We start from the raw sequence: 27,206 nt of genomic DNA on the forward strand, positions 1-27,206 counted from the left end.
GGCCCGGCGGGCCGGGAGCGCTTCCGGAGCGCGGCCCGATCCTTCCCTCAGCCCGGCCCGATCCTGTCCCGAGCCCAACCCCATCGCGATCCCATCCCTCTGCTCGGCCCGATCCTATCCCGATCCCTCCCTCAGCCCGGCCCGATCCTGTCCCGATCCCATCCCCATCTCGATCCCATTCCGATCCCGTTCCCGTCTCTCAGCTCGGCCCCGATCCCAGTTCCGATCCCTATCCCAGTGCCGATACCACCCCGATCCCGATCCCATCCCCACCCCGATCCCATCCCGGTCCCGTCCCGATGTAGCCCCGCTGCCCGCGTGGCTGAGGCAGGTGAGTCCCCGGCGGGCCGGGATCCCTCCGGGCTGTCTCAGCTCTGCTGGGAAGCAGTGGAAATGGGCCCTGTTTTCCCCCGCTGTGAAAAGTGCCCCCCTGCAGCTCCCCCAGCAGTGTTTCTGTCTTCTTGTAGGCTTTTCGCACCATTGCTGCTCATTGCTGCCCAGCTCCAGCCCAGCCTGGGAGGCAGGAGTGCCCTGCTGTTCACTGTCTTTTAAGGTTTCCTCTGCAGTTTGTGGTGACAGATTCCCCACAGAGGTTTTGGGGACGAACATCAGTGTCCAGCATCAGTGGGGAGCACTTGCCAGTGGGGTACAGGCATTGTCCCAGTGGCCTGGGCTGGCTGCAGCACTCCTTGATCCTTGGACTGCCAATTCTCTTCGTATCTTTAACGTTTTGGTGTCAACTTCATTTAGCAAAGCATGTATTTCTCTAAAATTTAAAGTCATCTCCCCCATTTATTTCCCTCCAGTTAGTAGTGTTCTCTGCTTACAAGAAAACACTTTCTGTGCACACCATGAGGAAATGCTACATGAAAGTGAGATTAAATTTAAGTGAGGTTAAATATGATCAAAAGGGATGCATTATGATAGAGCTTTATACAACACTTGAGTGCAGTAGGACTCTGCTTTTTGAGCTTACAGTATATTTCCAAGATGAAACAGCAGATTTTCATTTTCAGAGTGTGTTGGTGCAGTGTGCTAACAGGATCTGTTGATGTCACGTTATGTGCAGGCAGCTATGGGAGTGACACCTCTGCTAGCCAGACCTTCCTCCAGGCTTGGCAATCTGTCTGCTGCAGGGATGCCCAGGCTGGGTTTGAGGAGGCACCAGCCCGTCAGATGAAGCACAGGAGCTCTGAGGAGCAGCAGCAACACCTGTGAGTACCGTGGTGGCCACACCTGTGCACAGAGGGCAGGTGTGCAGCTCCCCAGCTGCCACAGCAGGCACCCAGCCCTCCCCTCAGCACGGAATCATGGAATGGCCTGGGCTGGAGGGGGCTTTGGAGCTCAGCTCACTCCAGCCCTGCCATGGGCAAGGGCAGCTTCCCCTGTCCCTGCCCAGCCTGGCCTTGGACACTGCCAGGGATGAGCCTTTCCTGAAGTGCTTTCCTGGATTCCACAGGTGGGAAAGGCAGTTTGCCTCTTAGGTGGCATCCCCAAACGTCTGCTGAGGATGGTTCTTCAGGAAGAGTGGAGATCAAGGTTGGTTTCTCTGTAAAACAGGTTAAACCCACATTGTCCCTGCCCATGGCTGTGGGGTGGAACTGGATGGGCTTTAAGGTCCCTCCCTACCCAAACCACTCTGTGATTCCAGTAGAAAGCATCAGTAATTAATCAATGCTGCCAATCATGTGAATTTTTTTATTAAAGAGCATGCTTAGGGTTGTATAAAGTAGTTGGAAACTGTGGGGAAAATTAAGTTTAAGATGGTTTCAAGATTTAGATTAGTTACTATCTCTGCCCTTGCCCAGATTTAGATTAGTTATTATCTCTTCCTTCCTCTCATTTGGGTAAATTTGTTTTGTGTTGTGGTGGGATGCAATTAAGTCTTTTTGTTCTTGGTTTGGCTTACATGGGAAGGATGCTGTCATTTTGGAATGAAATCTGCCCAGTGACCATCTGTCTCTCCATTAGGATGAAACAGGACATTGATTTAGGCAGTGGAATGATGAAAGATTTTCTTGAAAAAACAAATGAGCACTTTGCTTTTTTAAAGCCCCTGCCACTGGCAAACTGTGGCTCCAGGCAGAACTCTGTGTACAGTGAGAGCTTCACACCCTGGGTGTCACAGATGCTTCCCTAAAAATAAACAGGGCCACCACTTTATTTATTTGACAATAAATGAAACAATTCCAGGTTTTGTTGAAGTGCCTAAATTTACATCCTGGCTAAATCCTCATTCAGGAGCTGTTGGAAATGTGAGGCATCAAGGTCAGAGGGGCAATGGCTCCGTGACCCAAAAGCAAAAGTTCTCTTGGTAATATGAAAATGAGTGCTGTTGTCTTTGTAACTTAGCAATTAGGTTTCTTACCAAATTTCTTCTGAAGCTCAGCAGCAGTGATAAATATTCTGAAAACACATGGACTGTCTTCTCTGCTCTCGCTTTTTCTCCAAATTTATAAAGTGGACTGAGGCTGGAAAATTTTAAATGAGGGCAGTGACATTTCCTGGCAGGATTTGCTTTGTTTATTTTATTGTTGCCACTTATGTGTGTATATTCTCAAAGCACCTTTGTGTCAGATTACTGCAATTTATGATGCAGGAAGGGATTAATGTGCTGAGTTTGGGATCAGCTGATGGGGAATTGTTTGAATACAAAGGAAAACCTCCTTTGGATGAGCGTGACACTCATGAGCTGAGCAGCTTCACCCTGTGTGTGAGAGCTGGGTGAGTGAGAGGCTTTCCAGTTCTCCTGTGTGCTGTGCTTTCCCTGAAACATTCTGTGGTGTCTGAGGTTTAAAACTGGAGCCATAATCTGGCTGTGTTATTTTCCAGACAAATCAGTCCCTCCATGTGGTTTAGAATCCCAGAATGATTCGTGTTGGAGGGGACCTTAAAGCTCATCTCGTTCCAAGCCCTGCCATGGGCAGGGACACTTTCCACTGGAGTGTAGCCCCCAAAAGAGGTGCCAATCGTTTCTAAAAGTTGGGAATTGCTGGATTTCTGTAGCATTTGCTGTCAGTGAAGGCAGCTCAGCGTGTAGCATATGTGACCCATTTTTTGATGCCTTGAAATGGTCTCATCTGCTCCAGTTTCCTTCTTTAGCATTTTTAAGGTTCTTGTGCCTGTGGACCACATGAATGAAATCATGTCTAGGAATAGATTCAGCCTTGCTCAGCATTTATTCTGGGAACAGTTTGGAACTGGCCACTTTTGAAAAGCAGCATCAGAGGCACTGTTTGGGAAAAAACCACAGCATAAAGGCAGTCAAGCAGTCGTTTCCATGTGGGACAGTGAGCTTGTGTCTCTTGAGCAGCAGCCCCACAGTGGCTGTCCCGTGGTCCCACCCTGGTGAGGTGCAGTGGGATGATCCTGGTGCAGTTCAGCAGGCTGGATCCCTGGCAGTGGGAGGGAGCAGGCAGATGGGATTTCTGAGGCAGGATGTGTCATCCTGGCACCCACCCACGGCTGTGCTCCATCCCTCAGCAGTGTGGGGTGGAGGGCTCGGCGTGCTGCTGCCACTTCCCACCTGTGTCTTCTCCAGGCTTCCCCACTCCTGCAGCCTCCAGCTTGGCAAGCACCTGGGCCTGAGCCACAGGAACATTTTAGCCTGTGGTGTGTTGTCAGAAGAGTTGACCATCCCTGTGCTGACTGCTCCTAAACTGCTAATACCTAAATTAAGAAGGATGAGCTAAAGCTGAAGTGCCACGTGAGGAATGTTTGGCTGAGGGAATAGAAGGGGGTGTTACAGACTGCTTCATCTCCTGGAACAGTTGGGGATTCATGCATCCACAGTAAATTTGTGTTATCCAGCTGACCAGTCATAGCTCAACCCGAGCCTGGTTAGAAAAAATTCTACCAAGTTTTTTTCCTAATTTTAAAAACCTTAGGAAATGGGAAAGACAGAAAGTCATGAACAGAATGAACACAGCGAGGCAGTATCCTGTACCCCTCAGGAATGCTGGATCCAGCAGCACACAGATGGATGAATCCCAGGAATAAAGCAATTCTAGTGTGCTCCCACACAGAATTCTTGTGGAAAAAATGTCCAAATCCAGATTCTCATTTGCAGAGCAGAGCATCTCCTACTCACAGCGCTTCAGGCTGTTTCCAAGAACAGCTGCTGAGCAGAGCAGGCATTTGGCTGTTTCTGCATCATCCTAGGGCTGGTTTTATTTAGGTGTTCTGCAGCCTGGGCCCACCCAGCTGCTCCCTGAGCCTGACATTTTGGTTCTTCAGTTCCTTCGTCTTACAAGAAGAATGTGTTGTTTGATTTAGCATTGATTTTGCCCATTTGGTTACATTATTCTCAGTTTAAGGTGTTTACACTCCTGTTTCCCTCCTTGCTGTTTGAGTCTGCAGAGCCTGGGAGGAATTCAAATTTACTTTTCTCTAGTACAATTGACCTTTTCCAGGGATATCTACAGAGATCTTCATTCACACCTTCAGCTTCTCCAGGAGCAGCTCTTAGCTGGTTTTCAGATGTAAAACAGGCCAGTGCTGTTACCTTCCAGGCATCCTTTTGTTAATTTGATGGAATTTTGGGTTGAAGAATGAACTTTTTTTGCATGTAGATAGTAAATTACCTCTTAGTAAAACAAGCAAAGTGTTAATTACATTATTTATTTGAACGTAGATAGTGACCTGTTTGTGTGCTATGTAGAACTAGCTGGTGATTTTAGAAAATATATCTCTTTCAGTTGGCCAACACTGCATTGTTGTTGTCCTATATTGTTTAGTTTAAAAAGGAATTGGCCTAAAGGAGAAGGACTAAAACACTGCCATCCACACCTTACTGCTCACGTGGTGGCAGGATCCACCTGGGGAGTGTTCCAGAATCATCATTATCCTTAGAAGTCTCAGAAGTTCAGTGGTTTATGAATCTGTGTTTGTTAAGGATTGGTAAGTGCTGCTTTGGCCTTGAATAAATTTCCAGGGTTTACATGGATTTAAGAAACTTCCACGAGAGGGTGCAGCAGTTCAGCAAAATCCCATCTAAACCAGATGAGCCTGTCCCCACTGTGGGCATATTTTGACTCATTTCATGTATTAATTTTTGTATTTACATCAGCTTCCAAATCGGATGGGTGCTGCAGCAAATCAGCTCAATGTCCCAGAGTGTCTCCCCAGTCTGGTGCTTTTTGGTGTCCAGTGTTACCTGGTCTCAGTCTATCCCTGATTCCCTGCAAATGCTCACTACATGCATTTTAAAAATAAAGTGTAGGGATTTTTAAAAATATTCTTGTTTTAGTTTGGAAGCATCATTAATTTCCCCCTCAGACTGGTCCAGCTGCAGAAGGAAACTCCATCTAGGAGGCTGAGTTCTGGAGAAAGTGCTGACCTGAGTGTGAGTGATAGAACAGAAAGAGAAAAAAGCTCTGTGCCAAATGATTTCCTGTTCCATGAGATAGTCAGGAGCTCAGGAGTGACCCAGCTCTGGCTGGATGGAGCTGCTGTGCTGACATCCTGAAAGCACAGAGGTGCTGTCTGCTCAAGGCCAAGGGTCAGGGTCCACTCCTCTGCCTGGGGCACTAAAATACCTCTGCAGAAATGATTAACTCCTGACAAATTCGCAGGAAAAGGGCCCACCTTGGAAGCATGTGTTCCCAGTCCAAATTCATCTATCCTAATCACTTCCTGAGATGAGATTATTTGATAGTGAAATAACCAGAGGTGTGGTGATACTCATGTATAATACATGACTGATAAATGCTGTTTTCACCAGACTTGATATTCAGTAGGAGAAACAGCATGCTGTGCTTTCAGAACTTTTAATTACTAGTACAAGATGTTATAAGAGGGAGAATCTGAGACCAAAGAAATTATTTTGGTTACTGCCAGCTGCAAATGTAAAAGTTGGTTCTGAATTCAAATGGTTTCATTGATTATTTGGAACCACTCTAACTTTGGGACTTTTCTTTTGAGCAGTGTAAAAAAGAAAAATAAGAGGTTTACTAAAAAATCCCCAACACACAGTGAGTATGTAACCACCACGAAAATTTTTATTTTAAAGACCAGCACCACCTTCTTCCATTGACCTGCTCTGGATTATCATGTATAAATAGATAAGGTCTGAAGATTAATAGAATGAATGAACAGAACGAAATGAATGAATAGAAATGAATTACTAAATGAATTTAATAAATAGAGAATTTCATTTTGACATGTTTAGACTGTGACAATTCTGCCTTCCTTGACTTGAGGACCGACCAGAGCAGGGGGAGCCCAGTAGGTGTCAGTCCAGCCAAGGTTTCCTGAGTACAGCTGTGAATGAACTCTGCTGCCCTCCTGCCCCTTTCTTCTCATCAGTGAAACCTGGCTGGCATCATTTCCCATCACAGAAACACAGCCAGCACATCACAGGTTCCCTTGTCCCTCCTGTTCATTTTTAATTAATGTCCCTCCTGTTCACTTTTAATTAATGTCTGCATCGCATCGTTGACCTTTCCTTTCCCTAGGTGCTCTCCTCCCCTGGCTGGCTGGCTGGCAAAGGGTAGAGCTTGGGGTGGTGTTTGCAGGGGATTAGCATTTGCCATCAAGCAGTGGGATGAAAAAGCACAAATCCAGGCATTGGGAGCTGCCCTGAGGAGAAGAATTTGGGAGCTCCGCATGACCTGACCTGGCCCAGAACCTCCTCTGCCCCATGCCCTGGGCTGAGCCCCAGCGTGGGCAGCAGGGGAGGGGAAATTCAGCCCCACTCAGGTGAGACCCCACCTGCAGAGCTGCAGATCTGGGGAACAACATCAGGAGGACATGGAGCTGCTGGAGAGAGGCCAGAGGAGGCCAAGGAGATGCCCTGGGGACTGGTGCTCCTTCCAGGGCCTGAAGGGGCTCCAGGAGCGCTGCAGAGGGACTGGGGACAAAGCCTGGAGGGACAGGACCCAGGGAATGGCTCCCACTGCCAGAGGGCAGGGATGGATGGGGGAGTGGGAATTCCTGGCTGGGCTGGAATTCCCAGAGCAGCTGGGGCTGCCCCTGGATCCCTGGCAGTGCCCAAGGCCAGGCTGGACGCTGGGGCTGGGAGCAGCCTGGGGCAGTGGGAGGTGTCCCTCTCCGTGGCAGGGGTGGGAACGAGGTGAGATTTAAGGTCTTTGCCACCCAAACCATTCTCTGATCCCTTTGTTCGTCGTCAGCACGGTGCTGTTTGTTGCCTGGTGTGAAACACTAGAAAGGACAATGAACTTTCCTGTGCTGGGATGTGTTCTAGGAAGTGAAGAATGTTCATTGTGCAAGAGTTGAGGTGGAAAAGGAGTTCTGTCATTAGAAAAAAATGTGTTGGAGCCTGAGAGCTTTGTTGTTTTATCACAAACATTTAAGTCAGATGTTTCCCCTCTTTTCATCAGCAATCCAAGTGTGCATACTGATTATCCTGTATTTGCAAGTCAGAGTTGTAAATTGCTGTATTCAGCTGGGGCCGTTTACCATCTGAAAGAAATAATTAAAGCTTTCTTTCTCTTGCTTAAGATTTAAACATGTATTTAAAGATGAGATCATGCTTTCATGGTGGTCAGAGTTTCTTTCTATATTTGTGTGGGGAGGCCTCAGAAATGGGTGTCCGAGGGTCTGGTGTGCTGTGTTTCCTTTAATTATGTATTTGTTTGGGGAAAGATGGTTATTCCAGCCTCTGTCTTTGCCTGGCTCCATCCTCCCAGCCCCGGTGCAGCAGGAGCTGTGCCCACCCCAGTGTGCAGATCAGCCATATGTGCCTCTTATTTATAGCTCATGCGTGAAGGGAGCTATTCCAAAGTGGTAATTTCTGTTCTGGCAGTGGCACATAAATACAAGTGTGTGTGAGCAGCTCCTTCTCCCTGAACGAGGATGTGACACATCCCAGTCACCCTGCTTGGGAACGCTCCAGTCCAGACAGACTGGGAGGCTCTGTCTGATGCTTCAGACACTCAAGAGCTCAATTAATTTATAGATGATAATTTGTTTTCAGCTCCTGCAGATATAGATGCCACCTTTGCTCAGCCTCTCTTGAGTCATTCTCCAACTGCATTGGAGAGGGACTATTTACAAGGACATGGTGGGACAGGACAAGAGGGAATGGCTTCAAACTGACAAAGAGTAGGTTTAGATTGGATGAAATCCTCCCCTCTGAGGGTGGGGAGGCCCTGGCACGGAGAAGCTGTGGCTGCCCCATCCCTGGAAGTCCAAAGCCAGGTTGGATCGGGCTGGGACAGTGGAAGGTGGGACTGGATGGGCTTTAAGATCCTTCCCGACCCCAAAAAGTCCGTGATTCTACAGAGCTCCATTTCTGTAATCTGTTGGGAAAATGGCATAGCCTACCTGCACTCTAAGTGCAGCTGTGCAATATTTTCCAACTGTGCTGTACAGTTTGTGCCACCTTAACACAAGCTTCCTTACAGCTGCCTTTGTTTTCTGTGTAATTTCATAAAGTCACTGGGCACAAGGAATGAAAGACTGGCTTTAGAAAGAAAACAAGAACACGAGTTGTGGAAGCCCTGAGTGGTTTGGGATGGAAGGACCTTAAAGCTCATCTTGATCCAGCCTCTGCCCTGGGCAGGGACACCTTCCAAAGGTCAGGTTGCTCCAAGCCCCATCCAGCCTGGCCTTGGACGTTTCCAGGGGTGGGGAGTCACAGCCTCTCCGGGCAGATGATACAATAGGTGTCATCAACACCAATGTTACATTCTGAAGTTATTGCCTCCTTTACAAGTGACCTTATCTGGCCGTTATTAGTGCTGTGGATGCATCGGCTGTGGTTGGTGTCCGTGTGAACTGCTGGCCGTGCCCTGCTGGGCTTTCTCCGGGAGCAGGCAGTGATTCAGCAGGGAAGCATGCCAGGCCGGCATGGACAGCTGAACCGGCCGTGCTCCCGCACACGTACAGCCAGACGGTGACAGCACGGGCACGGCTGGGACACAGGGAGGCTGGCTGCTCTTAACCAGTCCCACCTATAAAACACTCTGTAAACAAACAATAGCTGCCTCCAGTGCGCTATAACAGCACGGCTTGCGTTGGGAAGGGACCTTAAAACCACTCTCATTCCACCACCCTGCCGTGGGCAGGGACACCTTCCGCAGGTTGCTCCAAGCCCCGTCCAACCTGGCCTTGAGCACTTTCTGGGCTGGGGCAGCCACAGCCTCTCCGGGAAACCTGTTCGACTCCACGCTCGCTTTTCCGGAGTGTGTCACGGGCAGGAGCACAGCCCTGATCGGGGCAGCGCCGTGCCAGGGGCTGCGTGTGGGTGCACCAAGTGAGTCAGGGTGACTTTGTTCCGGGACGGGCCCCCTGTTTGTCTCTTACTCATTAATTAGCGCGGCTGGAGAGCTCGGCGGCGCGGGGAGGCTCAGGGTGTCGTGCTTGCCTTCCGTGAGGACGGTGCGTTCCTCCGTGCTGCGTGACTGGAGCGCCCGGGCTGACACGGCTCGTTCCCGGCGCGTTGCCGGCGCGTTCCCGGCCCGTCCCCGGCTCGCGTGCGAGCCCCACGCACGCAGCGCCGTGCTCGGGGACATCGCTCCCTCCCTGCCGGCCCGAAACGAAACGCTCGGTGCGTGATAAATGAAACGCGAAGGGGCCTCTTGTCCTATCGCTCTTGGGAACGGCCTCGGGCGGCGCTTTCGGTTCTGCCCGCTGACACCGGCGCGGGGCGTGCTGCAGCCTGGCCGGCGCCGAGGGGGGACCGGCCCCGGGGCGGGGAACCGGCCCTGCCCGCCCGCGCTCCGCCCCGGCCGCGCTGCCCTCGCGGCTGCCTTGGCAGCGCTATTTAAACGGGCGGCAGAGAGAGCAGGAGGAGCCGGGCGAGGCAGGGCGGGATGCGCGGGCAGACGCGGCCCTCGGTGCGGACACGGCGGTGCTGACCCCGCACCGGCCGCGGTCACGGTGTTCCAGCACCGCCCGCCGCGTTTATTGCATCTCCCCCCACCAGAAAAGTGATTTCGCTCTGGAGTTACCGTGGATTTGGGTCAGAAAGCGGGAGCAGCGCCGAGGGAGCCCGCGCCGGTAGGTCCCAGCTGCGCTGGGCTGCCTGCCCGGCAGCTCCGCCGTGCTCAGGTTCTGTGTCTGGGCTGCCGCGTCCATTGTTCGTTGTTGAAGCGTGTCTGACGGCCGGCGGAGCGGCTTTCTCTGCGCAGGAGGTGCGGCTCGCGTGCGATGGCGAGCGCTCGGGGAGCGAACCCCCGGCGAGAGAGCGGCGGCTGCGGGAGCATCGCTGCGGGAACGCTCCTGCTGCTGCTGCGGAGCCTGAGCCTCGTCCTTCCTGCCGCTTTATTTTTAGAGCCGTTGGGGGATCCGGCTCTGCTCACTGAGGCGCTTCTGTAAAAATAGCAGCCAAACTTAAATGCTGGTCGAGCGAGGAATATGAATGTTGAAATAGCAGCAGAGGTATGGCTGAAGGAGATCAGAAGTCACTTGCTCAGCACCTTGGCGCTGCAGGGTTCCTTGAGCCCCGGCGGATCCTCTCGCTCCTCGCCAGGGCAGTAACAGCGGGAACGTCTCATTCTCTCCGGAGTAGAGGATTTTTAAACCTTTGGAGTTACCTGAAGGTGCCTTTGGTGGTTTGGAGGAATTGCCTGGTGTCTGTGGAAGAGTAACAGATACGCCGATGACTTTGGGGTTAACTGCCAAACAGATATACCAGTTGCTTTAAATTTAATCTAAAAATGGGAAAACTGGAGAGGCTCAACTTCTTTTCTTTTTCCTGGCAGTTCTGACGTGCTGTTTCCCAGGGAAATGGAAAAGGCTTATAAATGAATGTTCCAAAATACAGAAGGCTCAATGAGAAATTTTCCAGGGCAAATCATCAGTAGTAAGAGATTATTGCCAATTTCTCTCTGTTTTTTTGGATTTTGTTTTGAAGTGAGGAGTAACTTTGCTCGGAATGCATTTATCCAGGAAGTAATCCTTAATGTGCTCCACTCGGAGCATTGAGCCTGCATGCGAGATTGAAGAGGGTTTAATTAACCGTAATCAAATATTACAGGATTCCTGATTAAAAGGCATAGCACTTGCTTTTGGTGACGTGCGAGACGCACTGCTTATTTGTGCTTTAAAATAATACAATTCTGCAGCTTGCAAGTAATGCCTTTCTCGGTTCCTGAGTAACCATCACCCTTCCGTTTGCTTCCCTGCCCAGTTTTAATTCCTGGTGCCCAGCGTGGCGAGAGGAGCGCGGTGTGTCACAGCGGGTGCCACAGGGCGGGGACAGGGACGGGGACGGGGACGGGGCAGGGACGGGCTGAGAGCCCCTGCGTTCCTGGGAGCCCCGGCAGGGTGGCACGGTGGCACGGTGCAGCCCGTGGGAAGTTTGCCGTGGCTCTCCGCAGCCAGCGGTTCCGCCGGGCCGTGGGAGGTGACACGAGGGAGGACACATGCCAGTGGAACGGGAATGTGTAGGTTTGCTCCTCCGGTGGGAGAGGAAATGGTGCAGGAATGTCTGAAATGCGGGGGGGACGTGTCTCATGCTGCTCAGGTCTGTGTGTGAGGGAGGCACAGCAATCAGCGCTGTCGTGTTCTCTTCTGTGGGATAGAACGAGCCCGAGCGCTCCTGTTTGTTGAACATCCTGACAGGGAGGAGGCGTCGGACCATCCCCCTTTCCTGCCCACCCTCGGGGGACTGCGTGTGCGTGCCGGAGTGTCTCAGAGCCTGCATGTGCGGGGAGAGGAGGAGTGTGGGTTTGGGATTCATTAGCCGGAGTTTAGCTGTTTTCATGCTTTACGTGCCTAAGGGCTACCCGCAGTCACAGCGAGGGGAGGAGTTTGCTGTTGCTGGCTCAAAATCCTCTCCAGGGGTGATCTTGTTCGTGTCAACCATGAGCAATTAGAGAGATTAACTGTCTTGTTTTCCTTTCTGCCCTAGGTTGGTTCCTGGGAGGCTCTGGGCCGTTTGAAAGGGATTCGGAGAGAGCAAAGTCTGTGTCCGATGGACGCCGAGCCGCAGCCGGCGTGCGTGGTGCCCCAGGCTCCCTGCCCAGCAATGAAGTGCTCTCCTCCAGAGGACTTTTCTCCCCAGGTGAGGCTGGCTGAAAAGATCCCCCCGGTGAAGCCTTGCTTCAAGAAGAAGCAGCAAGTGCAGAAGAGACTGGACTCACAAACTCTGCGTGCTCTGCGGCCCATCTTCACCAGCCTGCTGGGAGCTGGGGCCTTGGACAGAGTCTTTGTGCCCCGCGGCCAGCGTGGTGGCCATGGTGATTTATGTGAACCTGCTGTGAAAAAGACTCTGGACCTCGGTACCTCTTGCCCCCAGACAGAAAATAATGTGACTATGCTGATGCCAGCAGCTCCAGATGTGCAGGGTCAACTGCCAGGAGCTCGTCCTTCCCCCGGGCATCCTGAGCAGGACGTGCAGTCAGGGGAGCAAGGTTTCTCCCCAGAAACTCCTGGAACTGCTGCTGATAATGGTAATGAATCATTCCAGGATCATCCTTTGCACCCAAGTGCTGGTGATGGTGCAGCTTGTCCTTTGTTCCCTGACAAGGTTCTGGAAAGCTACACATCTGGCTTACTCCAGGAGAACAGCTGTCCAATGCAATACAACTTGACCCCAAGCAATAAATTCAGTGCTGGGATATTCCAGGACAAAAGTGAAGAAGCTTCCCTTGACCTGGTGTTTGAGCTCTTGAACCAGCTGCAGTATCACACCCACCAGGAGGACGGGATTGAAATCTGTGTGGATTTTCTCCAGGGCACTTGTGTTTATGGCAGTGATTGTCCCAAGCATCACACAGTGTTACCCTATCACTGGCAGGTGAGGAGGACAGCAACCCAGAGGTGGCAAAGTGTGACCAACGATTCCCAGGAGCACCTGGAGAGGCTTTACTGCAACCCTGACAATGACAAGATCAAAGTCAAGTATCGGTAGGTAGCTGAATTTACTCCCTTGCTGGGAAGGGTGTAGAAATATAACAGGATGTGCCTTTTTCCCCCTGATACTTGTATCCAAGTGTGTTATAAACTCTGGCATGATGTTTCTCGATTTATATCCAACAAGTTTAACTGGACAAAAAAAGTTTGTACACTTGTAAAATTGTTATTTAGCATCTGGAATGTGTTCTTTAAAGCTGGAGGGCTTGGAGTGTGTGAAATCAGAAAACTTCAGCACTGTAGGAATTCAGAGACTGTTGTGGAATGCTGTGCTTGTTCTTGGCGTTCCTAATTAGTGTTCCCTCTGTGTTGGACAAAGTAGCAGCATGAAAGCCTTGGCAGCGCTGGGGACAGGGATGACAGAGCAGTTGCTGTGTGTCACTGTGAGCACAGCCTGCATCATTCCACCCCCAGCAGCTAAAGCAGAGGGGAGCTCTGCAGGGTCCTTGGGAAGTGTCACATCACTGTCAGTAAATGGGGATGTTCCAGCTCATTCCCTGGGAGCAGCCTGAGCCACCCGGTCAGAAATGCTGATCATCTCCACTATCACTGCAGTTATTGAAGTTATTGTTTTCTCTTTACAGAGCTTGTTTATTGACTCATTTTCTAAAATTAGCCTACAGCTGTTAGGTTGATGTGGTTGTGTGACCTGTGTGGGCTCCTGCACCACGAGAGCTAAAACTCCTTCAGCTTCTCCCCTGCAGGTTCCAGTCTGAGGAGCAGTGGGGAACAGTGATGTTTGCAGGGTCCAGTAAGTGCAGGGTGCACACTGGTTTGGTTTTGGTTTTTTTTTTTTTTTTTTTTTGGAGGAAGTGTGTGGTGCACATTGTGGCAGGGCAGATAAGAGAGGAGAAGTTTGCCAGGCTGGCACAACTCCAGTTCAGAGTGACATTTCTGGAGTGAAAACTTCACGCTGCCTTTGCCACCTGAATCCGTGGGGGTTCTGCTCACTGCCTCTTCTTCCCTTCATTTCCTGAAGGAAGGATATCCCTACTCTCTCAATATTTTATTTTCATGTATTAAGCTAAGATTTCTCATTTGGCACTGGACCAAATCTAGTGCTTAAAGTCAGCGTGAGTCTTTACTTTCACTTAATTTCATGTTGGATTAGACACTGAATTCAGCCTTTGTCATAGACTCAAACTGGTTTGGGTTGGAAGGGACCTTAAAGGTCACACAGTGCCAACCCTACCTTGGGCACCTCCCACGGTCCCAGGCTGCTCCCAGCCCCATGTCCAGCCTGGCCTTGGACACTGCCAGGGATCCAGGGGCAGCCACAGCTGCTCTGGGCACCCTGTGCCAGGGCCTTTTTAGTGATGGCAATATCAGAATATGGATGTCCCACGCTGAAAATGAAAATGAAGTAGGATATGGAGTAGGGAACAAACTGTATTTTATAGAATTGCCTTGAAGAAATATGCTAGTCTAATAAAAATTGAAAAATCTTCCAAGTGCATAGCAGATAAAATTTGCTGTATTTTACAATGGAGGGACTTCTATTTCCCAAGTATTAGAAATGATTTCTGAAAACAAAGCAGCACAGCCAGAGACAAGCCCATTAAATTATTTAACTTTGAATTCTGTGTAAATGAGCAACTGGTTTTCTTTTAGAAGTAGTGTCACCGAATCCATCCGTGCTTATGAGCTCTGTGTCCTGAAGGATGGACTTGGGAATGATTAATGGGAAAGGATACAGTGCTTGGTCATGGCTTAGTCAGCCCCGGGCTGGGAAGCTGCTGTGCAGTGACATCTCCCTGCACTGGTGTGCAGGTCCCAGCCTGCTGGGGCTGGTGGCACATGGGTTTCTGCCTGTCTGATCCAGCTGGGGACAGGTGTGTGCCAGGGACAGGACGTTCCCTAAGTGTGAGGGAAGGGACAGGAGCAGCCTGGGCTGGGCACAGCCGGGTGGGACACTGCCCTCAGAGCCTGGGGATGCTGTCCTGGCCTTGCTGGGCTGAGTGGGTTCTGCCAAACTGCAGATTCACACTGGGTGTTGGGCAGGGTGGGCAGGCCCTGGCATAGGGTGCCCAGGGAAGGTGTGACTACCCCTGGATAACTGGCAGAGCCCCAGGCCAGGCTGGACAGGGCTGGGAGCAGCCTGGGACAGTGGAAGGTGTCCCTGCCATGGCAGGGGTGGAATCAGCTGATCTTTAAGATCCCTTCCGACCTTGGAAGAGCTACATGGCTGGATATGTGTCAGTGAGACCTTTGAGTGAAGCTCTATTTAAGACCAGAGCTTCTGATTTCAAACTTTGAGTCTGATCCTCCTTGGATCTTTGGTTTGCCAAGGTTTTAAGCCAGCTTTTGAGGTGGGAGGTCAATATTTTAGTGTGCATCATCACCAGCTGCTTCTTATGCAACATCACCTTGTAAGGAGAACCTGGCAAGGTGTGGGGAGCCCCAGCTCCCTGGTGGTCACTCAGGCTGGTGCCAGTGTCCCTGTGCTGTGTCCCCTGGCAGTGTCCCCTGGCAGTGGCAGCCCGGAGCTGTGCCCGTGCCCCACCAGCGCCGCATCCCATGGTTACAGCATTTTTTGTTAAAGCCATTAATCTCCCGTGGTCAGACGAGCTTTGCAGGCCTGTCTGCTCCCTGGCAGCAGAGGAAACGCCTGCTCAGCACTCTGCCTGGCCAGCCAGGCTGCTGTTTGTCCTGCTCGTGTCCCACAGCTCTGGGGTGTGGTGAGTGGGGATTGCCATGATCCTGGCACCGGCGCTGCCCCCAGGGAGCTGGGCCCTTCCAGAAAGTGTTGGCCATCAGCTCAATTAGGGAATGAGCTCTAAATTAGGGTGTTCTTCAAGGAGATATTTATATAAACCTTCCTTCCTCTTAATTATTGGGATGAGTAACGATGGAGATAAGTTATTGAGATGAGTAATGTAAAATACACATTAAGTCGTTGCCTCTCACCTAAGGGAATGTGATCTCAGAGGAGTGGTAAACCTTGTTTAGTTACTTTGTAATGCAACTCCTTCAGCTGCTTCTTAAAGTTTGGCCTCACACTAGTATCATAAATTACTTATGTGTTTTTTGTATTCTTGAGTCTGCCAAGTGTGTCGAGCCACATACCAAGCTATCTAAACAAATGAGGGAACATCAACTTAAACAGGTTAAAGTACTTAGAAGCACTCAGTTTTCTTCATGGATGTGAGGAGAGGCCCTGGGAGAAGTTCCAGCTTTCAGCAGAGAGCAGTGCCAAGTGCTGCTTTCCAGCAGGAGATGCCCACGTTGGGATATTTTAAGATGCTCTTTGCTAAGGAGAAATACTTGGCTGAGGAGCTGAGCAGGTTTCCCCACACACACACACACCTGTCCCATCATGCACACATTGCTTTTCAAAACAAGCAGCAGCATTAGAGCTTACAGGAGGATTTGTTTAAAACAACTCTGCAGTTCCTGACCCATCGGTTCCCCCTGCTTTGGCTGAAAATTCCACTTTTCCTCTTGGCAAAAAGGGCTCCCAACTTGCCTGACAAAGCAGCTTCTTGCTGTTGTTTTGTTTTATTTCCTTTTTCTTTCTTTTTCCCGTAATTTCTGTAAGTTTATGGAATGGCTCCTTGTAGCTGGGAGAGAGGCCAGAATGGAAGGGCTGCAGTGGGGAAAAGCAGGTGCTCTGCAGAGGGACGTGTCCTGCTGGGAGCTGCTCTCCCTGTGCTCACTCCTGGCCCGTGGGTGAAGTCAGGAAATGACAGGACAGGAGGAAACTCAAGCTGTCCTGGGAAGGTTCAGCTCAGGTATCAGCAGGAATTTCTCCTGGAAAGGGTGGTCAGGCACAGGAAGGGTCTGTCCAGGGAGGTTTGGAGTGCCCATCCCTGGAGGTGTCCAAGGAATGATGAACATGGCACTCAGTGCTCTGGGCTGGGTTGGACTCGGTGTTCTTGGAGGGCTTTTCCAACCTCAGTGATTCCATGACTCTGTAAATACAGAGTGTTCCCCTGGAGTTATCAGGGGCATGTGAAGGGACTGGGAAGGAGAGGCATGGACACAACAAAATGTACAGGAAACTGGTTTTCCTTCATTCCTCTGTGTGTGGGATGGCTGCTTCTCTGGTGCTGACACAATGTGCCTGACGTGTTAAAATCATACAGAGCACGGTGGAGGCATTTCAGGATGGAATCATGGAATCACAGTGTGCTTTGGCTTGGAAAGACCTTAAAGCCCAGCCAGTGCCACCCCTGCCCTGGCAGGGACACCTTCCAGTGTCCCAGGCTGCTCCCTGCCCTGTCCAGCCTGGCCTGGGGCACTTCCAGGGGTGAGGCAGAGCCACAGCCTCTGGGGCAGCAGCTGTCTGGGGAGTTCTGCAGGTCCAGGCCCATCAAAGAGTTAAATTTCAGAGGTTTTCTGTGTGATCCACACAGTGCCACAGCGTGTGAGATAAGGCATGTGTTAGTGATAACAGGGAGATGGGAAACCAGCTGAGAGTCCCTGTGTCTGAGTTTGGGGCAGGTTCTTGGCTATACCCTCTGAGTGGCTGGGAGCTGCTTTTCATTCCTTTCCAGCAGGAATGCGAGGCAGAGCCTCGGATGAAACTCCTGTGAAGTGATTTTGGAAGTGTTTGCCTTGTGCTGTGCGGGCTCCTTGTTGCTGCACCATTTCCATATGAAATGGAACTAATTGGCTTGGAGCTGTACAAAGGCAGGGAGGCCCGGGCGCTGCCATCCCTGCTCTTGTTTCCCGTCAATAAACAGATTGCACTTTGGGGAACAGCTGTCACCTGGCTGCAGGCTGAGGTCAGGCTGCTCCTGGCCCTGCAGCAGCCCCGCCTGACACAGATCAGGGCTCGCTCTCCGGAGCTGCTCCCAGGCAGGGCAGCAGCCCCGGGGACACAGAGGGGCTGGGACACTGCTGTGCTCATCGGGAGGGTCCTTCCTGCTGGGTGCTCCCAGCTGTTGAAATCAGGAGGGATTGGAGCTGGGTGATAACTGGGAATCTGATTCCTGTAGCCATGTGTACACAGGATGGTTTCTTTGGGGAAGTTGCTTTTGGAAGGTGTGATGGGGAGCATTCATTTTCAGGAAAAGCCTGGAATGACAGGACAAGGGGAAGGAATTTCCACTGCCAGAAGGCAGAGATGGGTGGGATGTTGGAAAGGAATTCCTCCCTGGGAGGGTGCCCAGAGCAGCTGTGGCTGCCCCGGGATCCCTGGCAGTGCCCGAGGCCAGGCTGGAGCAGCTGGGACAGTGGAATTGTCCCTGCCTGTGGCACTGGGTGAGCTTTAGGGTCCCTGCCTCTACCAGCTCTGCAGCCACTCAGAGCTGCTCTTGTGCTCCTCTAAAAGCATAAATAGGTTAAGTTGGGAAGGACCCTTAAAGGTCATTGAGTCCCACCCCTGCCCGGAGCATCTTCTACCGATTTAGCAATGAAACAAACAAAGCAACCTCTCCCAAACACATCCACATCCCGAGCAGCTCAGGGCCCCTGGAGCCCAGCAAGCACAGGACACTCTCTTTGTGCTGCCCTGCAAACAGCTGGGGTTAGAATTAGGAAATAGGGTGCCTGTGCAGTCCTTGGGAGAGGGGGATGTGTTCAACATCCTCATTGCTGTGGAGTTTGAGAACATACTCCTGCCTACACCTCAGGCCCCCCTGATCCAGGACCTCGTGTTCAGGAGTGGCCAGGAGTGGGTTCTTGGGAAGAACAAACAACTTCTGGTACAGTCTCTTCTCCTCCAGCAGCCCTGCCTTAAGGACTTCCTGATCCAGAGCTGGGGGGGTTACATTATTATTGTTATTGTTATTATTGTTATTGTTGTTGTTATTATTTTCCCTGCCAGCCATTCATCCAAGCTGTACATGTACACACACATACATATACAGGACTGTGTGTCAGCAGTGGTTTCAGGTTCACAAGCTGCCCCCCTGGCTGTGAAAATTCCAGCAGATTGCTTTTGCAGGCACCCCAGTCAGCAGCTGTAAAGGCAGGGAAAACAGTCTTTCCAGCCTTGAAAGAATAACCAGAGGAAAAGCAGCAAAGTCACTGCTTTTGGGTTCTTTTGTCCCCTGAGGATGGAGCCTTTCAGCTGAGAGGGAAATGTGTCTGCAGCATCTTTCCCCAGTGTGAGGTGTCACCTCCCACGTGGCCCAGGGTCACCACAGAGAGCAGCATGACTTGGTGAGAGGGCAGATGCAGTAAAATCTGAAACTCACGTGCTGCCCTGGCACTGGTGCCCCTCTCTGGGGTTTGAACTGAGAGGCACTGATAAGATCAGGCTCAGAGGGGTTGTTTGTGCTCTTGCCCTGCTGCAGAGGTTCCTGTGTGCCTGGCACAGCCCAGTCCTGCTTCCTGCTGTGCTCCCACTGCTGTGTTGGGAAGAGCTGCTGATGAGCATCCCTTGGGATTGTTCCCTGGCCTTTCCTCCTGCTGTGCCTTTCCATGGGAGCACATTTGGCTCTGCTGTCAGCTCTGCTGTTGCTATTTCAGTACCTGTGCTTCCAAATTAAACCCTTGGTTATGTGCCCAGCCTGGCACAGGCTGCCTGGTGGAGCCCCATCCCTGGAGGGGTTTAACAGCCCTGGGCACGTGGCACTTGGGGACATGGGTCAATGGTGGCCTTGGCACTGCTGGGGATGGTTGGACTCAGTGGTCTGTGGGAGCTTTTCCAATTGAACCAACTCTGTGATTTCCATGATCTTTTGAAGCCAATGTCCTTTAAGTGATGTTTGGTTTCATACAGGAGTTTAAACCCTCAGCCCCCCACCCAAAGCTGGGCCCATCTCTGGGAGAGCCCTTCCCCTGCAGCTGCCATCGAGTGCACAAAGGAGATGAGACCTTGCTGTCACCAGGAGTGTCAGTGCCTGCCTTTGTGCTCTGGCTGAGCTCAGCGTGGCTCCCCCAGCCCTGAGTACAAAAGCCTCTCGTGCCTCGGGGGCCCTTGGAAGCCCCTGAGTCCAGGGGCCGTCAGGTTGTTGCTGGTGCAGGGAGGAACTGGTTGAGTCAGAGAGAGAAGCTCAGCAGTTTCAGCAGGCAGGGAGCTGGGCTGTGAGCCGTGCTGTGTCTCACAGCTGTTCTGGTGGGAGCAGCTCTCATTTCCTGCTGGGCCCTGCTGCTCGCAGCGTTTCTGTTTTTCTGAACCTGTTTGCGGTAACTGGTGCCACGTCCCCGAACTCGGAGAGGAGCTGCAAACCACACGTCCTCCTCTCAGAGCACTCACAAACTGATTTCTCTACTCATCTCTGTGTACGTGACGTCTGGAGGGCATTTGTCCTGCTGGGGGGATTCACGGGCTGGGCTGCAGTTCTGCAGAGGGATGGAAGGGAGAGCCCAAATATTATCCTTATTTTGGCTGCACCAAACTGAAAAAAAATCTATCAGTGCTAAAACTTGCCAGTCAGGGAACCTGCTCAGTCCAGTGTCCTGCAAAGTTTACACCTTCTGTTGTTTCTTGCATTTATGGAACAGAGAAAATGAAACTTATTAGTGGGGTCATGTTCTGCTGTTGAGAGCTCGTGGAGTTTTATTTTGAATTGTGCTGTTCTGCAGCACCAAATTTGGGTTGTGTGCCCTGTTCTTCTGAGAGTTCAACGTGCTCATTCTCTCTGTGCAAACAGTTCCACTGAACTGCTTTATTTTATAAATAGAGACCTTTATTTGGTGAGTTGGTGAGGAGAAATTCTTCAGAAATCTGTTCTCACCTCTTGAGTCTCTGTGGTACCTTTAACAAGGGCACTTAGTGCCAGGACAAGGGGAATGGCTTTAAACTGCCAGAGGGCTGGGCTGGATGGGATATTGGGAAGGAATTGTTCCCGGACAGGGTGGGCAGGCCCTGGCACAGGTGCCCAGAGCAGCTGTGGCTGCCCCTGGATGCCTGGCAGTGCCCAAGGCCAGGTTGGACTTTGGGGCTGGGAGCACCTGGGGCAGTGGGAGGTGTCCCAGAGGTGGCACTGGATGAGATCTAGGCTCCCTCCAACCCAAACCATTTTGGGATTCTACACCTCAGCTGCTGGGTTTGAGGTTTTGTCCTTCTGTGCTGAAAGCCATGTGTTTAATGGCATACAAAAGGTGAGAATTGTCTGTCTCTCCCATTTTCCCCAGGGGCCAGGAGTGCTGGGTGGATCTGAACCTTATGAAGTTTTATGAAAGTGCAGAGTTCGACCAAATGCGGCGCCTGTCCACAGCCTCCTGCCCCAGCTCCAGCTCCAACTGCTACACGGTGTGGAAGTACTTCTGCAGGGACCACTTTGGCTGGAGAGAGTACTCTGAGGTATGGCCCTTCCCAGCCCTGCTGCTGGCCTGCAGCCCCACACTCTCCAGGCAGCACACTCTGGGTACCTCCATGTTCAGCCTGGTTCCTCTGCAGACACCCAGGGAGGGGATCTGGGGACCCTGTGATGATGAGGAGAGTCAGTGTTGAGCTGAGAAATCAGTGAAGGGACAGCTCTGCTGCCCTGGGTTGTGGTTCTGTGATCCTGTGACTTGAAATACCCTGAAAGCTTCAGAGACATGAGGGCTGGCCAGAGTGTCCCTCTGGGGAGCAAACCAGCTTGTGGCAGTGCCAAGGAAGCCCTCCTGGAGCCTGATTTGGTTTGATGGCAGTGGAGCAGCTTCTGCAGCCTTCAGAACAGCACCTCCATTTACCTTGGCAGCTTTCAATTGATTTCCCTGTCCCCAGAGCTCTGCTGAGGCAGGACATGCACTGCCTGAGCTGTGGGGTGCAGCCCTTGGGCTGATGTTTGGAGTGAAACCTCATCAGTGCTGGCAGTACCAGAAATAACTCCTGGGTGTAAGACCTGCAGAGAGCTGGGCAGAAATACCACAAATAACACAGTGAGGGTGTTTGAGCTGCGAGGAGAGCTGGGTTTGTGCAGCGTAGAACAGGAATATGAATTTTTGAGTGTGTGGTTTCTCATATGTGCATTTCCCTTCCCCATTTTCCCCTCCTTTCTCCCCCGTTTCTCCCTGGTTTTCCCCTGTTTTTTTTCCCGGTTTTGCCCCCGGTTTTCCCCTGATTTCTTCTCATTTTCCCCCTGTTTTTCCCCTGTGTTTTCCCCCCATTTGCCCCCAATTTTCCCCCTTTTCTCCCCGTTTTTGCCCCTTTTCCCCCTGTTTCCCCCCCCTTTTTCCCCCCATTTTTCCCCTTTTTCCTCCCATTTTCTCCCCATTTCCCCCCCATTTCTCCCCTGTTTTCTCCCCATTTCCCCCCAATTTTCCCCCCATTTTTTCCCCATTTTCCCCCTGTTTTTCCCCTGTGTTTTCTCCCCATTTCCCCCCTCCAGCCCGTGGTGAGGCTGATTGAGGAGGCGAGCTGCCGCGGGCTGCGCGAGGTGCGCTTCATCACCTGGCACAACCAGTACATCCTCAACATCAAGGATGGCTTCCAGCAGAACTCCTGCTTCCGCAGGGAGATCAAGAGGAGGCCCCTGCTGCGCTCCTGCCTGCTGCTCATGCCCTTCCTGCAGTAGGTATCCCCAGAAAGGAGCCATTCCCACTGCTCTCCACCTGGGGCTGGCTGGGGGAGTTGTGTTCCTGAGCTGTGACAGGGAGCAGGCACTGTTGGGTGGGAAATATCAAGGAGAACCCAAAATCTGGGTCATGCTGGCAGCTCCTGCCACTTTCCAAAGGAATATTTATCTGAGGAGCTTCTTGCTTAAATTTGTAATGTACCCTGTGGATGTTGGAACGTCAGGTTTGCCAAATTCCTGTCCATTTTCCAGCATCCTGGGCTGGGGAGGTGTCTCTGCCTTGGCAGGGGGTGGCTCTGGATGGGGTTGGAGGTCCTGCCAGCCCAAACCATCCTGTGCTGGCTCAGTGGGAGCATTGGGTGTGCTCACAGAGCCCTCACCCCTCTGGGGTTTGGTCACAGCCTCAGCACACGTGGGCTGGGAGTGTTTTTAGACAGGGTTTTACAGGAAGGAAACCCCAGGTTATCAGAGAGAAACTGGAGGGTGCCAGTAACACACCAGGAGTGGACTTAGCAGTCCTGCTTCTCATCCTAATGAAAAATGAGGATTTCAAGGCTTCTCCTTGTGTTTTGCTGCCTGGGACTATTTTACCACTGCTAAAATGATGCAATTCCCAATAAATTCCCAGCTAATTTTGTTGGACCTTGAGGGCTCTACACTCATGAGGGATTGACCAGAACTGTCTGTGCCAGCTACCAAACCTACAGACTAAAATCTGAGATTCTCTTCTGCACCAAACTTCATTCTGATTTTATTCATCCAAAGACCTTGTAAAGCTCACTTTAAAACAAGGATTCTTGGCAAGAACAAGAGTATTTTAAATATTTATGGGATCTATCCTTCAGGAGTCAGTGTTGCCTCCGCTTCCCACATGATGCTACCTGAGATTCGTTCTTTCCCTCACCTCCCACCTGCTTAAATCTGTTCTAGAATTGGAAAAGAATCCTTGAGTAGAAATGAAAAATGTTGACTTTTAATGGCTTCCCCTGTAGAATAAATAACATAAATATTTTACACCAGTCAGAAGAACTGAACAAAGTACACCAAAGGATTGCAGGATTTTTTTTTATTTGATTCTTCCTCATTAATCCACGATTTACTGGCAATCTCTGCTTGCTCTTCCAGTCCAGTGTGAGTAGTGAGGCCCTACAGGAATATTTTCATACCCATTTGCCCATCAAAGAGAAAAACCAAATTAAAAACAAATGCCCACTTTGGTATTTGATTGCTATTTTATTAGCAATTTGTAGAACAAGTTTCTGGGTTTCTGCTCAACTGTTAACAACCAGTGAGAAGAACTTGGAGTTGAGTCAAATCCATGCAAATGAAGGGAATCCTGGCCTTGGCCTCGAGCAGGAGGGAACAGCCAGAGAACACTCAGAGAGTGTTTCTGCCCTGAAAAGTGGGAGGGCTGTCAAAGCTTTCCATGTGTTGATTTAAAAATAGACCTTTTTCCACTAAACTTCCCCTCCCGATGCTTTTCCTTGGGTTTGATTTGGTTTCTGGCCATCTGTGGGGTTTGGAGAGCAGCTCCACCCTGGCCTGGCAGCAGCCAGTGGCTCTCTCTTGCTGCCTGCCCCGGGGCACTGAAGGATTGGCAGCTTTTCCCAGAGAAATACTTTGGGAAAATCCTCCTTGGTGGACTTTGGAGCTGGCCCCACGTGTTCCTGCAGCTGCAGGAGCTGTGCTGGTGTGAGCCAGGGCCCTGCAGGTGCCACATGGTCCCAATGGTCCCCTTGGCACAGGAGGGAGAATCCAGGGAGTGAGGAGTTACTCAGCTGAGTAAGGGCTGCTCACTCAGGTGGGATCAGGGGAACATCAACCACCAAGGGCATTCCTCTCAGTTCAGCAGCTTCCAGAGTGTGAGGATTCCACAGAGCTGCAGGGGGTCGGAGCAGGGTCCTGCTGGTCTCCACTGGGTTTTCCAAGGGTTTTTTCCTGGTATCCATGGGGCTCCTTGACCACAGCTCCCTCCCTCAGCCCTGCCTGTTCTCCAGGCAGCATTCCCAGAAGAGGGCCAGGAAAATAACCAGCTGCAAATGTAAATCCACCTTTGGCTGTGTAAATGGCAGTGAGAATCTTCCTGTTTGGGAAGGGGCCTTAAATCCCATCCAGTGTCCCCCCCTGCCACAGGCAGACACTTCCCACTGTCCCGGGGTGCTCCAAGCCCTGTCCAGCGTGGCCTTGGACACTCCCGTGGTTATCAGAGGCTTTTCAGCCCTGCTGGGGATGAACTGGAGGTGACTGGAGGCCGCTGAGGGTGTCTGAGCACAACCTTTGTCCATCCCCAGGACCCTGGGTGGCAGCTCTGCCGTGCCCTCGCCGTGCTCCGACCCTGCTGCCGCGCACGACTTGTCCCCAGCTGCTGTCACATCTCCCAGCTTCTACCCCGAGACCTGGATTGGAATGGATCCAGCTCAGGACTTCATCCAAGTGCCTGTTCTGAAGGAAGACAAAAGCTACAGAACCATTTACAACCTGTTCCACAAGACTGTGCCAGAGACCAAATACAAGATTTTGAAAATCCTGCGAGTGCAAAACCAGTTCCTTTGGGAGAAGTATAAAAGGTAAGAGAATTGCAGATCTTTAATAATGGATATTCCTAGAGGAGGAATTTTATAAGAGGGATTTGTATCTGCTCTCACAGCCGAGCTCTTCCAGAGTGTGATACCGTGATGAGACCTGCAGCGAACGCTCACCTTCATTCCCATTTTGTGTTCCAGGAAAAAGGAGTACATGTCCAAGAAGATGTCAGGGCTGGACAGGATCATGAACGAGCGGCACCTGTTCCACGGCACGTCCCAGGACGTGGTGGACGGGATCTGCAAGCACAACTTCGACCCGCGCGTGTGCGGCAAGCACGCCACCATGTTCGGCCAGGGCAGCTACTTTGCCAGGAAGGCCAGCTACTCCCACAACTTCTCCAAGCGCTCCCCCAAGGGCGTGCACTTCATGTTCCTGGCCAAGGTGCTCACGGGCAGGTACACGGTGGGCAACCACACCATGAGGAGGCCGCCGCCCGTGGAGCCCGGCAGCATCACCAGCGACCTCTACGACTCCTGCGTGGACAATTACTTCGAGCCCCAGATCTTTGTCATCTTCAACGACGACCAGAGCTACCCCTACTTCATCATCCAGTATGAGGAGGTCAGCAGCACCGTCTCCATCTGACGGCCTGTGCTGCTCCCTGCCACAAACCTCTCAGCTGGCAGCAGTTTGTGTGGGGGAGGTAAAATCTGGACACTTCCTGACTGGTGGAATGACTTGGAAGGAAGGTCACTGAGGTGACCAACTGTGCACTTGCTGGTTGATTCCCTATGTGGAAATTGTACATATTTTTCCATTGTTTATAGTTGAAAACCTGTGCCTTTTGTTATAAAACACTGTTTATTTATGTTAGTAAATATTCATGTTTCAGAATGTGTCCGTGCGTGTCATTCCAGTGGTTCTGTGCCTGTCACGCCCTGATCTCTCAGCATTTCAGTGTGGCCATTTCTGAGGACTCAGAACCACATTTCATCCCAAGGATATTAAGTGAGACATTCCCCCAACCACTACTTTTTATGATCATATTTCAGAGAGACTGGGGGAGAGATCACAAAACTACCCCCTGTTCATACTTTTCATTATTGAACAGGACAACACAAATAGATCATTTTCTAAAATCAAGGAAAATCAGGAAGGGAATAGCCTGGTCTGGGGTAGGGTGTAAAATCTCCCAGCAGGAGCAGGGACACAGTCTGTCACTTGTTGGTGTCCCTGCCTGTGCAAGGGCTGGTGTGGGATGGGCTCCAAAGTCCCTCTCCTCCCAAACCACTCTGTAATTTTCACCTCCAGGCCTGTGGTTTGGATGTACCTGAGGTGCCCTGTCCTCACTGGGACCTTTTCCAGGAATTGTGTGTCCCTCTGAAGGCTCCTGCAGCAGCTCAGGTGTGGCTGGGAGCCCTCACTGTCCTGCATGGAGCTCCCATGGGCCTCAGGGGATGGGGAGGGACCCTCAGGCTCTGTGTGCTGGGGCTCTCCCCAAACCCAGCTGTGCCTTGTGACAACCTGCTCCAGTCAGCTCCTGGGGCCTCAGGGAAACCTGTTATGCCGTGGGAGAGAATTCCCTGCTCCCACCAGCACCCCAGTGCTGGTTCCTCTCCCCTGGGTCTCTCCTGCTTGCCTGGGACCAGCTCAGCTGCAGGTGAGCAGAAGGGGAGGCACCACCAGCTGGATCCAGTGACCCCAGTCTGGGGAGCTCCCACGGGAGGTGGAGACACCGGCACGGAGGGTGGGAGCTCCCAGCGGGGATGGGCAGCGTGGAGCTGCTCCTGACCACAGCTCAGGTCCCACGGGATGGCTGCAGAAAGGTACCGGGGCCAGGGAGGGCTGGGGGCTGCCTCGGGAGAAGTGGAGTCACCAACGGGCTGGAGGTGTCCAAGGTGTGGCACTGGGGGGTCTGTGCAGCTCTGGGGGTCTGCACCGGGCTGAGGTGGCTCCAGAATGGAGATATTGGGTTGACTTCAGAGCCAAAGCCTTGAGATGAGGGTTGCTGTTCTGTGGGCTGGTGTTGAGTCGTTCCTCGCTCGAGGCTGGGCCTGGCATGAGCAGGATGGGAGTGGGAGGTGGCACAGCTGCTCCTCCCGAGTGGGGACTCTGTGTCCTCTCCCACTTCCCACGGGCAGGAAGTCAGCTGTGTTTTTCCTTGGATGTTGTCATGGGGTTTTTCGTTTCTGGGTCCTTCTCCTCCGCAGCCCCGTGCCTGGGGACACTCCCTGGGAGGGTCTGCCCCAACCTTCCCTTCCCACCTTCCCTGGCGCTGTGGGATGGGGAGGGAGGCGCCGCTGACACTGCACTGAAAATATTTATGGTGTTTCCTTGCCAACGTGCTGAGCGTCTGAGCCACCCTGCAGGGCTGAGCCCGCGGCGGCTCCGCCTCGGTGACAGGCCTGGGGTCCCCTTCTGGGCCACCTGAGCCTGGCCCCGGGCACGACGGGGCCGCAGCCG

The 27,206-nt window shown here is 51.8% G+C and overlaps 1 protein-coding gene across 4 annotated transcripts; it reads left to right on the forward strand.

Annotated features, from left to right (window-relative positions):
* The first annotated feature begins 13 nt into the window (after window positions 1-13).
* TIPARP (TCDD inducible poly(ADP-ribose) polymerase) lies at window positions 14-25,641 on the forward strand. Of its 4 annotated transcripts, XM_018912686.3 has the most exons (8): window positions 14-331; window positions 1,070-1,214; window positions 1,460-1,539; window positions 11,819-12,816; window positions 20,851-21,019; window positions 22,032-22,213; window positions 24,509-24,784; window positions 24,941-25,641. In XM_018912686.3, the coding sequence occupies exons 4-8, from the start codon at window positions 11,882-11,884 to the stop codon at window positions 25,386-25,388; spliced, it is 2,010 nt and encodes a 669-aa protein (XP_018768231.1). In that variant the 5' UTR covers window positions 14-331; window positions 1,070-1,214; window positions 1,460-1,539; window positions 11,819-11,881; the 3' UTR covers window positions 25,389-25,641. The 4 variants fall into 4 exon arrangements, with proteins under 4 accessions (XP_018768231.1, XP_018768232.1, XP_009087234.1 ...); XM_018912687.3 differs by lacking the exon at window positions 1,460-1,539; XM_009088986.4 differs by lacking the exons at window positions 14-331; window positions 1,070-1,214; window positions 1,460-1,539 and adding an exon at window positions 9,757-9,963.
* Window positions 25,642-27,206: the final 1,565 nt, after the last annotated feature.

This window comes from Serinus canaria, chromosome 9 (assembly GCF_022539315.1).
Source record: "Serinus canaria isolate serCan28SL12 chromosome 9, serCan2020, whole genome shotgun sequence".
NCBI classification, from domain to species: Eukaryota; Metazoa; Chordata; class Aves; order Passeriformes; family Fringillidae; genus Serinus; species Serinus canaria.

Bases quoted from the DNA above. Each gene is read 5' to 3' on its own strand.
- TIPARP (XM_018912686.3), top strand. From the start codon at position 11,882: ATGGACGCCGAGCCGCAGCCGGCGTGCGTGGTGCCCCAGGCTCCCTGC. The intron at 12,817-20,850 runs GTAGGTAGCTGA...CATTTTCCCCAG, and splicing joins AAGATCAAAGTCAAGTATCG to GGGCCAGGAGTGCTGGGTGG. The intron at 21,020-22,031 runs GTATGGCCCTTC...TCCCCCCTCCAG, and splicing joins GCTGGAGAGAGTACTCTGAG to CCCGTGGTGAGGCTGATTGA.